The sequence below is a fragment of the Oncorhynchus gorbuscha genome, linkage group LG05 (assembly GCF_021184085.1).
Source record: "Oncorhynchus gorbuscha isolate QuinsamMale2020 ecotype Even-year linkage group LG05, OgorEven_v1.0, whole genome shotgun sequence".
Taxonomy (NCBI): Eukaryota; Metazoa; Chordata; class Actinopteri; order Salmoniformes; family Salmonidae; genus Oncorhynchus; species Oncorhynchus gorbuscha.
The window spans coordinates 60,304,772-60,319,526 of NC_060177.1; the positions used below are offsets into that span (position 1 = coordinate 60,304,772).

Below are 14,755 nucleotides of genomic sequence, written 5' to 3' on the forward strand. Positions count from 1 at the left end.
AGAGATCCCTTCCCCCAATAGCAGCTCTGACTAGATGTGCTCCACACGAACCCGCCCCTCCCACCGGCCTCTCTCTCTCCATCTCTGTCTCTCTCTTCCATGTACAGGCAGTGTCCAGGACCCTTAGCCCAGTATCTCTTCAGCACCTCCCTCACAAATCCCTAACGAAAGGCCGCTTTGATGTGAGTAGACCCTGTGTTCCTGTGCCAGGGGAGCCCTTCAATGAGCTTTACAGAATTAACAAAGGCCCACGTGTCCTGGACACTCTGGGTCTGAGCTGCCTTATCTCCGCTCACTCTCAGGGGAACTAGCGTAGCGATATGCAGGCTGGGCTGAGGAGTAGAGATATGAAGCTGTGGCCAGGACAAGGTCAGCTAGCTGGGTAATGGCCTATACTATAGCATGATGCATGTCAGACAGCTGTGTGCATGTGTGGCCCATTTATGCTCAGGAAGGCCGAAAAACCCCGTATGTATTGTGTTGGAGAAAGGCCAAGAGCCAATAAGATTATTGTGCTGGCATGTCTGCAGTGCGCGCAAATCAGCTCAAGCAGACAATCAGGCATTTTCAACTAAAACAAATTAGGCAATTCCCACGGGGAGAATTCCTCCCTATATTTAAACATGCACTTACAGTATCTCAAATCAAGAGCGCCTGCCTCTTGAAACACATGTATAATTCAGGAATTTCATGGAGTGTTTGTGATTAAACAATACATTTTCACCATGAGAGAGCAACATATAAAAGAGCCCATGGCACTCACATGTACACTCACATGCATACACACACATGCATACACACACACACGCATACACACACACACGCATACACACACATGCATACACACACACGCGTACACACCCACGCGTACACACCCATGCATACACACACATGCATACACACACATGCATACACACACATGCATACACACACATGCATACACACACATGCATACACACATATGCATACACACACACACACACGCATACACACACATGCGTACACACACACGCGTACACACCCACGCGTACACACACATGCATACACACCCACGCGTACACACCCACGCGTACACACACATGCATACACACACATGCATACACACACATGCATACACACACATGCATACACACACATGCGTACACACACATGCGTACACACACATGCGTACACACACATGCATACACACACATGCGTACACACACATGCGTACACACACACGCGTACACACCCATGCGTACACACCCATGCGTACACACACACGCGTACACACACTCATGTGTACACACACGCGAGTGCACCTTGAGACAGTGTAAGTGTTACAGGATTTGTAAGCGTAATGTTTTAACACCATGAGATCATTCAACCATATAAACTCTTGTGGCACAAAGACACACAACAGCATTTCTTGCCACATTTCATTTCTAAATATGGGAAGCTAGTAACTCCTACTTGAAGCTTTTAATTAACAAGACCCTCGAGTTATTCTTAGTAACACCTGGTCCACACTTGCAAACATGAAAAAAATGTAAACTTTTTCTGCGTCTTAAAATCTGCATCAGCCAAATAAAATAGAAATATGTGATAGAATATTTCTTGTTATCTGCTCCCATGGGATAACCTGGCACAGTTAGCCCTATGATAACAAAACCAGCTGGCCATGATTATTCCAATAAGGAATTCTTCATCAGCCAACCAAAGATCTTAGACTTTATATCCACCAACCGATGGCCTCCCGAGTGGCACAGCAGCCTAAGTCACTGCATCGCAGTGCTACATCGCACGTGGCACTACAGACCCGAGTTCAAACCTGAGCTGTATCACAACTGGCCATGGTTGGGAGTCCCATATGGAGGTGCACAATAGGCCCAGTGTTGTCCGGGTTATGGGAGGGTTTGGCTGGGGGAGCTTTACAAGTCGTTGTCAATAAGAGTTTGTTCTTAACTGACTTGCCAAGTAAAATCTTTAAAATAGGTCAACTTGGACACCAGAGGGGTTTTTTCAACCAAAAAAGTCAAGGTTTACTATTGTTCTGCTTGCTCTGTAACACGTTTAGTGTGACAAATGAATGACGCATCCTTGACAAGGCTACTAGCTACTAACGTTAGACAAAATTCAAAAAGGCTAGTTTTTGTTTACATACACTTAGGTTTGAGTCATTAAAACTCGTTTTTCAACCACTCCACAAAGTTCTTGTTGACAAACCATAGTTTTGGCAAGTCGGTTAGGACATCTACTTTGTGCAGGACACAAGTCATTTTTCTAACAACTGTTTACAGACAGATTATTTCACTTTTAATTCACTGCATCACAATTCCAGTGGGGTCAGAAGTTTACATACACTAAGTTGACTGTGCCTTTAAACAGCGTGGAAATGTGCAGAAACGGTTAAATATGGTGGTGGTAATGTGATGGTCTGGGGATGCTTTGCTGCCTCGGGACCTGGACAACTTGCCATCATTGAAGGAATCATTCATTCTGTTATGTATCAGAGAATTCTACAGGAGAACGTCAGGCCATCTGTCTGTGTGCTGAAGCTGAGGCACAGCTGGGTCATGCAGCAAGACAATGATCCAAAACACACAATCAAGTCTACATCAGAATGGCTGAAAAGCAACAAATGCAACGTTTTGTAATGGCCTAGTCAAAGTCCAGACCTAAACCCGATTGAGATGTTTTGACAGGACCTGAAACAAGCAGTTCATGCTTGAAAACCTACAAATGTTGCTGAGTTAAAGCAGTTCTGCATGGAAGAGTGGGCCAACATTCCTCCACGGTGACGTGAGAGACTGATCAACAACCACATGAAACGTTTGCTTGCAGTCATTGCAGTTAAAGGTGGCACAACCAATTATTCAATGTAAGGGAGCAATTACTTTTTCACAAAGGGGAATTGAGTGTTGCAGAAAAGTGAAATAAGTATCACATTTTTGTGTTATTTGTTCACTCTGGATCCTTTTTTAAAATATTAGGTTTTGGTTGAAGATCTGACAACATTCAGGGTGTAATCTGTAAGCGTATGTAGGGTTATAGCATCCCTCTTCTTCTCTGCTCTGCTCTTTATCATTGAACTGTTTCAGGGAAGGGACCGTCTCTGGGGCCAGTGACCTGGTCCCTCCTGCAGCTGGGGCTCGGGCTGGGATTCATGCGATGGGCCACTGCTGACCTAGATCCCCCCCCTCTGCTCCTCTCCCTGTGTGGGCAGGGACATGGTCACGAGTTCACAGCTGGATGCCATGCTGCACACAGAAAAGCCTCACAGTCACTCCTACTGATCATTTAGCTGTATTTTCATCTATTATTAAAACTGGTGTTCAGATTTGATCAGGAGGTAGTACGTTACAAACGTACAGTAAAACAACACTGTCTTCTGGTATTTCACTTTCAAGTCAATTCCACGAGAGAATACAGACCCAGTAACCTCTTTTTCTCTTCCCCTCCATCAACCCTTATCACTCTCTTCATCCTCTGTTCCCTTTTCACAGTCCCGTCTACCCTTCCTCTCCTCCATCCCTCTCTTCTCCTCTATTCACTCTCCTCCCCTCTCTCCAAGACTGACTCTCCAGCCTGACTTGAGCAGGAATTAATTAGGCTGAGAGCGATGTGATTTCCTCCGGATACAGAGACCAAATTAGGCCCAGTTACAGAAGTGCTGACGGAGCCCTTATATCTCATCGTCTGTTTATCATGCACCAGGAAGACAGGGAGGAGGAGGAGGAGAGGAGAAAACTCAAAAAGTGCTTAATCGCATATTGATGTGCTGGAGGACTGGGAGAGGAAGGCAGACCCTGCCCCTGGTTATGCCCAGGGGAAGAGAACAACATCAGTAATGCACTTTACAAAGCACTCTCAAAACAGACAAATAAGCAATAATGACACAGAGCATCTCTTACATAGCATCGGTTTGGTCTGGATGGGCCTTCATGATTTATTCAGTTATTTCTCCTTTAATTCAATCTAATGGAAACAGGGCTTAGACAGGGCTGAGACAGGACTGAGACAGGGCTGAGACAGGGCTTAGACAGGGCTGAGACAGGGCTGAGACAGGACTGAGGCAGGGCTAGGGGGTCTAGTGGAGAGCAGAGAAGGGCAGGTAACACACACGGCTGTGTAATCCCTGCTTCATCCACTGGCTTCCCCTCTTTAGAGAGCTAGCTCTGCTCTCCAGTCTGAACAGAGGACAACGTTGGTAATAATCACGTAACACAAGGAGACATGAGCACCAAAACAAGCCTTACTCACTCAGCCAAGGGCAGAGAGAACTGCTGGGCAATTGCAGAGTAAAGTACTATTCACAGCCTCATTATCAAACAAGCTAGTCGTGCAAGTAGAAAGGATCTCTCTTACCATGTATCCCCCTCAGCCATCTTTAGCACACACAGATAAAGTAAAACTAACATTTCCTGTCTGACAGCACAAAACCTTAGATTGTGTTTCTCTGTGCTCTAATGCGGAAGTGAATTGAGGAAGTTGAGATGAGGAAGTGACTTCCTGATGTTGAAATTACAAAACCAAACAACTCACCTGCAAACTGCCTCTCTGTCCTTTACTATAACTGTAAAATTCCCTGAGAAACCCAATGTCCAGATATATGGCAAGTTTTGAGTTAACCATTTGGTATGATCACAGAGGAAACGTTCATAAGAGGAGTGCTCTGTACACTCCAGATAGGCAAAGAATCAAAGGCCTTGTTGGAACACAAACATCTTTTAAATTCCACTTTCTTCCTACTTTGGATGAATGTGTTCGTAGTTCTGAGGTTGTTTTTACTGATACACATTCTGACATTTGTGATTCAGGTACAGAAGATCAAAAGTAAAGTCCCGTTGGAAAGCGAATAGCAGATGAAAACCGTGGAAACTCAATATGAAAAGCAAATGTGACATGCCTACCCAGACCAGTAGGTGATGCTCTTTACTAGCCATAGAAGACAAGCACAAAATTATTCCGCTGCAAATCTAGACCTGTAATGTAGGTGGCACCATGTGTTCTTTTTAAAGGATGGGCCCCTATCTCTTGAAGACCCTAGGATCCATGTGTAAAGGGGTGGTCAGCCAGACACTGGGATGACAACCCAACTTGGGATGTGGGAGAGGTTTTAGTAGGTGGAATATTAGAGGACAATTAGAGGTTTACTTAGTCATCGCTGCAGTATTCTTAACAGTGCAAATAGCATGGTACAGCTATATAAACATTCAATTATCATGGTACTTCTTAATGGTAAGTTTTCAAACATATATTATGGTAAGTATAATCGAAACTTGTATCTCATTATGGTAGGTGGTGAAATAAGTATAGCTAGTTATAAATGTAATGGTTTAACAGATAATAAGAAAAAACGATCAGTCCTCAAAAGACGATCCGTCCTCAACTGGCAGCTTCATTAAATAGTACCCGCAAAACACCAGTCTCAACGTCAACAGTGAAGAGGCGACTCTGGGATGCTGGCCTTCTAGGCAGAGTTGGAAAGAAAAAGCCACATCTCCGACTGGCCAATAAAAATAAAAGATTAAGATGGGGAAAAGAACACAGACACTGGATAGAGGAACTCTGCCTAGAAGGCCAGCATCCCGGAGTCGTCTCTTCACTGTTGACGTTGAGACGGGTGTTTTGCGGGCACTATTTAATGAAGCTGCCAGTTGAGGACTTGTGAGGCATCTGTTTCTCAACCTAGACACTCTAATGTACTTGTCCTCTTGCTCAGTTGTGCACCGGGGCCTCCCACTCCTCTTTCTAGTGACCCCAAACTGTTGAACAGTATCATCACCCCTTTAGACAAATTTTAATGGGAAAGGGACTGGGGGGACTAAATATATTTATCCCGTAGGCAAAGAAACTTGAAAGGGGTGATGATATTAATTAACAATCATTTTGAACCAAGTGTGCAAACTATTCGATTGGACCATAAACAGATTTGGCTCAATCTATTTGGTCCAAATAATGATGATCCACACTTCTTTGAAAATATTTAGAATAATTTATCGAGCTTACAGGCAACAGATGACTCAATTATTTTTGCAGAGATCGGATGAACGGATGATCTCGCATGCAGAGATCATCTGTTCACCAACACAGTGTCTTACAAAAAGACACGGCGGTTGGAACCAAAAATCTCAAATTTGGACTTATCAGACCAAAGGACAGATTTACACTGGTCTAATGTCCATTGCTCGTGTTTCTTGGCCCATGCAAGTCTCTTCTTATTATTAGTGTCCTTTAGTAGTGGTTTCTTTGCAGCAATTCAACCATGAAGGCCTGATTCACGCAGTCTCCTCTGAACAGTTGATGTTGAGATGTGTCTGTTACTTGAACTCTGTGAAGCATTTATTTGGGCTGCAATTTCTGAGGCTGGAAACTCTAATGAATGTATCCTATGCAGTAGAGGTAACTATGGGTCTTGCTTTCCTGTGGCGTTCCTCATGAGAGCCAGTTTAATCATAGCGCTTGATGGTTTTTGTGACTGCAATTGAAGAAAGTTTCAAAGTTCTTCAAATTTTCCTGATTGACTGACCTTCATTTCTTAAAGTAATGATGGACTGTTGTTTCTTTTTGCTTATTTGAGCTGTTCTTGCTATAATATGGACTTGGCCTTTTACCAAATAGGGCTCTCTTCTGTATACCAACCCTACCTTGTCACAACACAGCTGATTGGCTCAAACTCATTAAAACCTCTTGAAACTAGGGGGCACTATTTTTATTTTTGGAAAAATAACGTTACCAAAGTAAACCGCCTATTTCTCAGGACCAGATGCTAGAATATGCATATAATTGACAGCTTAGGATAGAAAACACTCTAAAGTTTCCAAAACTGTAGAAATATTGTCTGTGAGTATAACAGAACTGATATTGCAGTCGAAATCCTGAGAAAAATCCAATCAGGAAGTGACTCTTATTTTGAAACCCCTGTCTTTCTATGCATCCCTATTTCCCATTGAAAAGGATATCAACCAGATTCCTTTTTCTGTGGCTTCCCTGAGGAAGCCTTTAGACGTAGTTTCGGGCCTTTATTTTGAAGAATGAGTGTAAACGACTACATTGCATAAGTGGCCAGCTGAGGGCTCTCAGAGTGATTCTTGCGTAAAGGACAGAGGAAGTCATTTTTCCACTCGCTCCTACTGAAAAGTCAATTGTCCCGGTTGATATATCGTCAAATAGATATTTGAAAAACACCTTGAGGATTGATTATAAAAAACGTTTGCCATGTTTCTGTCGATATTATATTATTATCGGCGTTGTCGTGACCGCTAATTCCGGTGGATTTCTCAACATAACGTGACCAACAAAAGGGTATAAAAATAATCTTTATGGAACAAAAGGAACATTGCTGTCTAACTGGGAGTCTCGTCAGTGAAAACATCCGAAGATCATCAAAGGTAAACGGTTCATTTGATTGCTTTTCTGATTTTCGTGACCAAGCTTCCTGCTGCTAGCTGGACATAATGCTATGCTAGGCTATCGATAAACTTACACAAACGCTTGTCTTGCTTTGGCTGTAAAGTATAATTTCAAAATCTGAGATGACAGGGTGATTAACAAAAGGCTAAGCTGTGTTTCACTATATTTCACTTGTGATTTCATGAATATTTTTGAGTAATATTTTTTGACCGTTGCGCTAGTGTAGTTGATGACAATTCTCCCGGATGGGTAGTTCCAAGAGGTTTTAAAAGGAAAGAAATTCCACAAATGTACTTTTAACAAGGCACGCATGTTAATTGAAATGTATTCCAGGTGACTACCTTATGAAGCTGGTTGAGAGAATGCCAAGAGTGTGCAAAGCTGTCATCAAGGCAAAGGGTGGCGACTTTGAAGAATCTTAAATATAAAATATATTTGGATTTGTTTGGGTACTATGATTCCAAATTTGTTATTTCAAAGTTTTGATGTCTTCACTATTATAAATAGTCAAACGAATGAAAAACCCTTGAAGGAGTAGGTGTGTCCAAACTTTTGACTGGTAATGTAAATATAAACACAAATTTTTTCGCTGCTCTGTCGTTCGCTACATACTTTAGTCTGAGACTGTCACCATGGAAGTTGTTTGTGGTGACGAGGCGCACGAGGGTCATTGTACAAAACAAAGTCATCACTGATTGGATCGTCCCTAACCAATCAGAATATCAAGTCAATGACGACTTTTCAAACTGCCGCCTGTGTTCTGGCTCTGGCCAAACCCATCGGTTTCTGGACCAGTCAGACTAACCCAAATGTGTTCATTGCAGAGAAGAAACTAACATCCTTGTGCGTAGCGTTTGGCTGTAGCAAGGAGTCTGGGTAGCAAGGCAAGCTCCACTCCACCTCTGATAATCATGACTACATTACAACAGCCATGTTCGAGGAGATTGAGACTAAGCCTGAAATTATCCAGGCGTAAACTAGCTCATTATACTAACTCCTATCTCCCTCCGAGGCCTCCAACTGCTTTTAAATGCGAGTAAAACTAAGGAGTCTTATATCTCCCTAACTAACTTTAAGCATCAGGTGTCAGAGCACAGTCAATCCGTAAATAGCACACCCAACTACCTCATCCCCATATTGTTACTTACCCTCTTGCTCTTTTGCACCCCAGTATCTTTACTTGCACATCATCATCTGCACCTCTTTCACTCCAGTATTAATGCTAAAGTGTAATTATTTTGCCTTTATGACCTATTTATTGCCTTTACCTCCCTACTCTTCTACATTTGCACACACTACATAGATTTATCTGTTGTGTTATTGACTGTACGTTTGTTTATGTGTAACTCTGTGTTGTTGCTTTTGTCGTGCTGCTTTGCTTTATCTTGGCCAGGTCGCAGTTGTAAATGAGAACTTGTTCTCAACTGGCCTACCTGGTTAAATAAAGGTGTTCTCAACTGGCCTACCTGGTTAAATAAAGGTGTTCTCAACTGGCCTACCTGGTTAAATAAAGGTGTTCTCAACTGGCCTACCTGGTTAAATAAAGGTGTTCTAAACTGGCCTACCTGGTTAAATAAAGGTGTTCTCAACTGGCCTACCTGGTTAAATAAAGGTGTTCTCAACTGGCCTACCTGGTTAAATAAAGGTGTTCTCAACTGGCCTACCTGGTTAAATAAAGGTGTTCTCAACTGGCCTACCTGGTTAAATAAAGGTGTTCTCAACTGGCCTACCTGGTTAAATAAAGGTGTTCTCAACTGGCCTACCTGGTTAAATAAAGGTGTTCTTAACTGGCCTACCTGGTTAAATAAAGGTGTTCTCAACTGGCCTACCTGGTTAAATAAAGGTGAAATAAATAAATAAAAATGATAAACACCTACATGTTCTCACAAGGTTATTATTTCAGAGACATTCTTTGTCACTGGTGACAACTTACAATGTGTATAGATGTGTAATATAGCACCTGCCTACTACCGGCAAGTGTGAAATTCATACTCCACAGTGCTGCAGAATGGAACATGTTATTTGAACATTTACTATGGAGAGAATTACTGCAACATCAGACAAGACGCATGTTTTCTTTTCAGCTACTTCACACCATCAACCCTGAGTGGGTTTCAAAATCAGCACAGAGAACAGAAAGGACGCAGTGAGTTTACGAGTTTATGTATAAAACAAGTGATATTTGGGTGTGGGTGTGTGAGAAAAAACAACTTGAAATGTTTCTATTCTGCGTGGGTTTCTGTGTTATCTGTCTGCAATGCACTGGTGAGAATATGTGAGGGAGTTCACGTGTCTGTGTCCTCCTGTGTGTGTAGTTGTTAACCACACTCATCCTGTGTGTACAGAGCCACACGCCTGGGAAATGTTGTTCTCCACCTCAACCCTTTCTCACTCTGTCTCGCTCCATTTTTTATCTCAGTCTTCTCCCACAGCCTCTCACAGCTCCCTCCCGCCTACTGCGCAGAGAGGTGAGAAACGAGCACTCCATCCACTCCAGCCCTCTGATTTGATAGGACCCTTAAAAATCACTACAGGGGTTCTCAGCTGGCTCACACAGACACACACACACACACACACACACACACACACACACACACACACACACACACACACACACACACACACACACACACACACACACACACACACACACACACACACACACACACACACACACACACACACACACACACACACACACACACACATTCCCTTACACAGAACTAGGCCTTGTGAAGTCTGCCTGAAGGACAGTATCATTTCAATACATACTGTCTAACTGTGCTTCTCCCCATAAGCTGTGAAAGGGAAATGGAATGAAATGAGATCATCAGAGGGTTTATTTTAGTAAAGAAAACAGGATAGAAAACAGGACAGCCAGAACAGGACTGGCCTCCCCTCATAGCCTGGTTCCTCTCTACCCAGTACAGCCAGAACAGGACTGGCCACCCCTCATAGCCTGGTTCCTCTCTACCCAGTACAGCCAGAACAGGACTGGCCACCCCTCATAGCCTGGTTCCTCTCTACCCAGTACAGCCAGAACAGGACTGGCCACCCCTCATAGCCTGGTTCCTCTCTACCCAGTACAGCCAGAACAGGACTGGCCACCCCTCATAGCCTGGTTCCTCTCTACCCAGTACAGCCAGAACAGGACTGGCCACCCCTCATAGCCTGGTTCCTCTCTACCCAGTACAGCCAGAACAGGACTGGCCACCCCTCATAGCCTGGTTCCTCTCTACCCAGTACAGCCAGAAGAGGACTGGCCACCCCTCATAGCCTGGTTCCTCTCTACCCAGTACAGCCAGAAGAGGACTGGCCACCCCTCATAGCCTGGTTCCTCTCTACCCAGTACAGCCAGAACAGGACTGGCCACCCCTCATAGCCTGGTTCCTCTCTACCCAGTACAGCCAGAAGAGGACTGGCCACCCCTCATAGCCTGGTTCCTCTCTACCCAGTACAGCCAGAACAGGACTGACCACCCCTCATAGCCTGGTTCCTCTCTACCCAGGACAGCCAGAACAGGACTGGCCACCCCTCATAGCCTGGTTCCTCTCTACCCAGGACAGCCAGAACAGGACTGGCCACCCCTCATAGCCTGGTTCCTCTCTACCCAGTACAGCCAGAACAGGACTGGCCACCCCTCATAGCCTGGTTCCTCTCTACCCAGTACAGCCAGAACAGGACTGGCCACCCCTCATAGCCTGGTTCCTCTCTACCCAGTACAGCCAGAACAGGACTGGCCACCCCTCATAGCCTAGTTCCTCTCTACCCAGTACAGCCAGAAGAGGACTGGCCACCCCTCATAGCCTGGTTCCTCTCTACCCAGTACAGCCAGAAGAGGACTGGCCACCCCTCATAGCCTGGTTCCTCTCTACCCAGTACAGCCAGAACAGGACTGGCCACCCCTCATAGCCTGGTTCCTCTCTACCCAGTACAGCCAGAAGAGGACTGGCCACCCCTCATAGCCTGGTTCCTCTCTACCCAGTACAGCCAGAAGAGGACTGGCCACCCCTCATAGCCTGGTTCCTCTCTACCCAGTACAGCCAGAAGAGGACTGGCCACCCCTCATAGCCGGGTTCCTCTCTACCCAGGACAGCCAGAAGAGGACTGGCCACCCCTCATAGCCTGGTTCCTCTCTACCCAGTACAGCCAGAAGAGGACTGGCCACCCCTCATAGCCTGGTTCCTCTCTACCCAGGACAGCCAGAAGAGGACTGGCCACTCCTCATAGCCTGGTTCCTCTCTAGGTTTCTTCCTAGGTGTTGGCCTTTCTAGGGAGTTTTTCCTAGCCACCGTGCTTCTACACCTGCATTGCTTGCTGTTTGGGGTTTTAGGCTGGGTTTCTGTACAGCACTTTGAGATATCAGCTGATGTACGAAGGGCTATATAAATACATTTGATTTGATTTGATAGGAACAACGGTATTGGTTACAGTTCGAGACACTACTTTCCTTTAGTTCCCTTCACTAAATTGCTCTCAGGTCGGATCGCTCTGCTCAAGCTCCCATTTTTCCTTGATCCATTATTCACCTCTCCCCAGTGTATCTCTGCCTCCATGGCAAATGGGTTTCCACAGCTACATGGGAGCACAACTTTACACACGCACACACAGGCATACACTTCCACAAGAACACACCTTCACACACACAAACAAGAGAACACACATACAGTGTTCAGCATAGTGTCACGCCTTGGTCTTAGTATTTTGTGTTTTCGTTATTTATTTGGTCAGGCCAGGGTGTGACATGGGTTTATGTTGTGGTGTGTTTTTGTATTGGGGTTTAGTAGGTATTGGGATTGCGGCTGAGTAGGGGTGTCTAGCATAGGCTTGGTTGCCTGAGTCAGGTGATTCTCGTTGTCTCTGATTGGGAACCATATTTAGGTAGCCTAGGTTTCACTGTGTGTTTTGTGGGTGATTGTTCCTGTCTCTGCGTTTGTTGTTTTGTATAAATTTAGTTATTTCATGTATCGTTGTTTATTTTCATTAAAGAACATGAGTATCCACCACGCCGCATTTTGGTCGGACTCTCTTTCAACAGACGAACGCCGTTACACATAGAATATAATGACACATAGCTTACTGAACACACCTTCACACACACAAACAACAGAACACACATAGTGTTCCGCATAGAACATAATTACACATAGCTTACTGAACACACCTTCACACACACAAACAACAGAACACACACAGTGTTCCGCATAGAACATAATTACACATAGCTTACTGAACACACCTTCACACACACAAACAACAGAACACACACAGTGTTCCGCATAGAATAATATAATGACACATAGCTTACTGTGTGGTAAAAAATTACTGGGTAAAATTAGAGGCATTGAGCAGAAAACAGCTATTTGGAGTCTATTGAGGCAAGTGTAAGCTTGATATCCAGGACAACCATGCTAAGATTCAAATGTAGAGCAGAACAGTTCCCCACACTCCCCAGTGCAGAGAGAGGAGTAGAGAGAAGAGATGAAACAGGAGAAAGAGCAGAGGAGAGTAGAGTAGAGTAGAGTAGAGTAGAGTAGAGTAGAGAGGAGAGGAGAGGAGAGGAGAGGAGAGGAGAGGAGAGGAGAGGAGAGGAGAGGAGAGGAGAGGAGAGGAGAGGAGAGGAGAGGAATTAGAGCTGTCAATGCACCCAGAACCTGGAGCTCCCACTGCAGAGCCATTGATCACCCAGTTAACAAGAAGTGCAGTAAATCAGCAGACATACAACATAGAGATAGAAAAGGGAGAGAAAGAAAGACAGAGAGAGAGAAAAAGAGAGAAAGAGAGAGAGAGAGAGAGAAATAGAGAGATAGAGAGAACGAGATAGAGGGAGAGAGAGAGAGAGAGAGAGAGAGAGAGAGAGAGAGAGAGAGAGAGAGAGAGAGAGAGAGAGAGAGAGAGAGAGAGAGAAAAGAGAGTGAGATAGAGAGAACGAGATAGAGGGAGAGAGAGAAAGAGAGAGAGAAAGAGAGAGAGAGCGAGATAGAGAGAACGAGATAGAGGGAGAGAGAGAGAGAGAGAGAGAGTGCGAGAGACAAAGAGACATAATGTGATGCAACACAACACAATGCACCAGACACATACGCTGTATACAGTATGTCAACAGAGATATTCTAAAACTGTATGGCACATTAGACAGGTAGACAGACAGAGCGAGATGGTGTTCTTATTTTCCTTTTTTTACCTTCAAATTACTTTAATCTATTGTCATCTCATTGAAAAAGCAATCTATAGACTAGCCTAATGTGCTTTTGTTATGTCCCTACTGCTTGTGTGTTATTCTAATGTTCATACTAAAAGAGATGTGGTTTTGGTTTGCAAATCTATAGTGGAATGTAATCTAAATGAATCCTGGTTACCCTGGTGGGATGGCTCCTCTAGCAGTGCCCATGGAAATGCGCTGGGTTCCTGGCCGGTTCAGATTGTTCTGCCCGTTGATGATGACATGGTGGCCGTGGGAGTGTGCATGGGTGTGGGAGTGGCCATGTGCAAGCGGAAGGGACGGCAGGGCCGGGGAACAAGGGAAGTTGGAACTAGACAGGGGCGACTGCACCTGTTCAACTTTAGCTTGGCCACTTCCTGCACTTATGTTGTTATGCTGTATGTTGTTGCTCCCGGCACCGGAGGTTGGGGACCAGAGTGTGGTCCCGGCGAAAGTGTTACTCTGCCGTACCACATTGAGCGTGCCTGTGGCCCCTGGAGCTCCTGCGGCCCCTCCGTACAGCTTACGACGCTGAGAGGCCAGGATGGCGTTGGAGGCGGCCCGCGTGCTGTTGACTAGAATGCACTGCTGGCAGGAGCAGGGTTGGCCGGAGCTGGCGCCCACAGGCCACGACTGGGACTTGGGGATGGAGCCCATGATGAGAGGGTAGGCCAGGTCCATGCGTCGGCGCAGGCGGCGTTTCCTCTGGCTCTGCCGGTTGGTCTGGACCATACTGTTGAAGTCAATGAGGTAGCAGAAGCCCAGAGAGGTCAGGTCCAGCCAGGGGTGCTGCTTCTCATAGGCGTTCTGGATGGTCACACAGATCTCCATGTCGTAGGGCGTCCAGGAGCCGCTGTCGTTCTCCCACTCCCACACCACACCCTTCCCCGGGGCCGACGACGGCTCATAGAAGTTCCTGTGGACCGGCCTCATGGTGCCTGGAGGAAGAGAGGGAGGATAGGAGGTCAGAGGAAAGAACTACTGTACGTATCCATCATAGATGATTCACTTACCAAGATCTCAAAACACTTTTTGTTTAAATAATCATGGATTTAAATGTATAACTCATTGAATAAATTGGCCAAGCATGCTTCAAAATCAAAGAGTAACCCAGATTCTAATATGTGAAAATGACAGTCAGAATTTTCTACATGTCTCTGT

At 45.1% G+C, this 14,755-nt stretch overlaps 1 protein-coding gene across 3 annotated transcripts in view; it reads right to left on the reverse strand.

Annotated features, from left to right (window-relative positions):
- The window catches only part of LOC124036229 (E3 ubiquitin-protein ligase DTX1-like), a 75,480-nt gene that overhangs the window by 16,732 nt on the left and 43,993 nt on the right, over positions 1 to 14,755 (reverse strand). For all 3 annotated transcript variants that reach the window (XM_046350515.1, XM_046350514.1, XM_046350513.1), the window contains exon 3: positions 13,752 to 14,532. In XM_046350515.1, the coding sequence (XP_046206471.1) occupies positions 13,752 to 14,532 (781 nt within the window). The remainder of the gene's footprint in view (positions 1 to 13,751; positions 14,533 to 14,755) is intronic.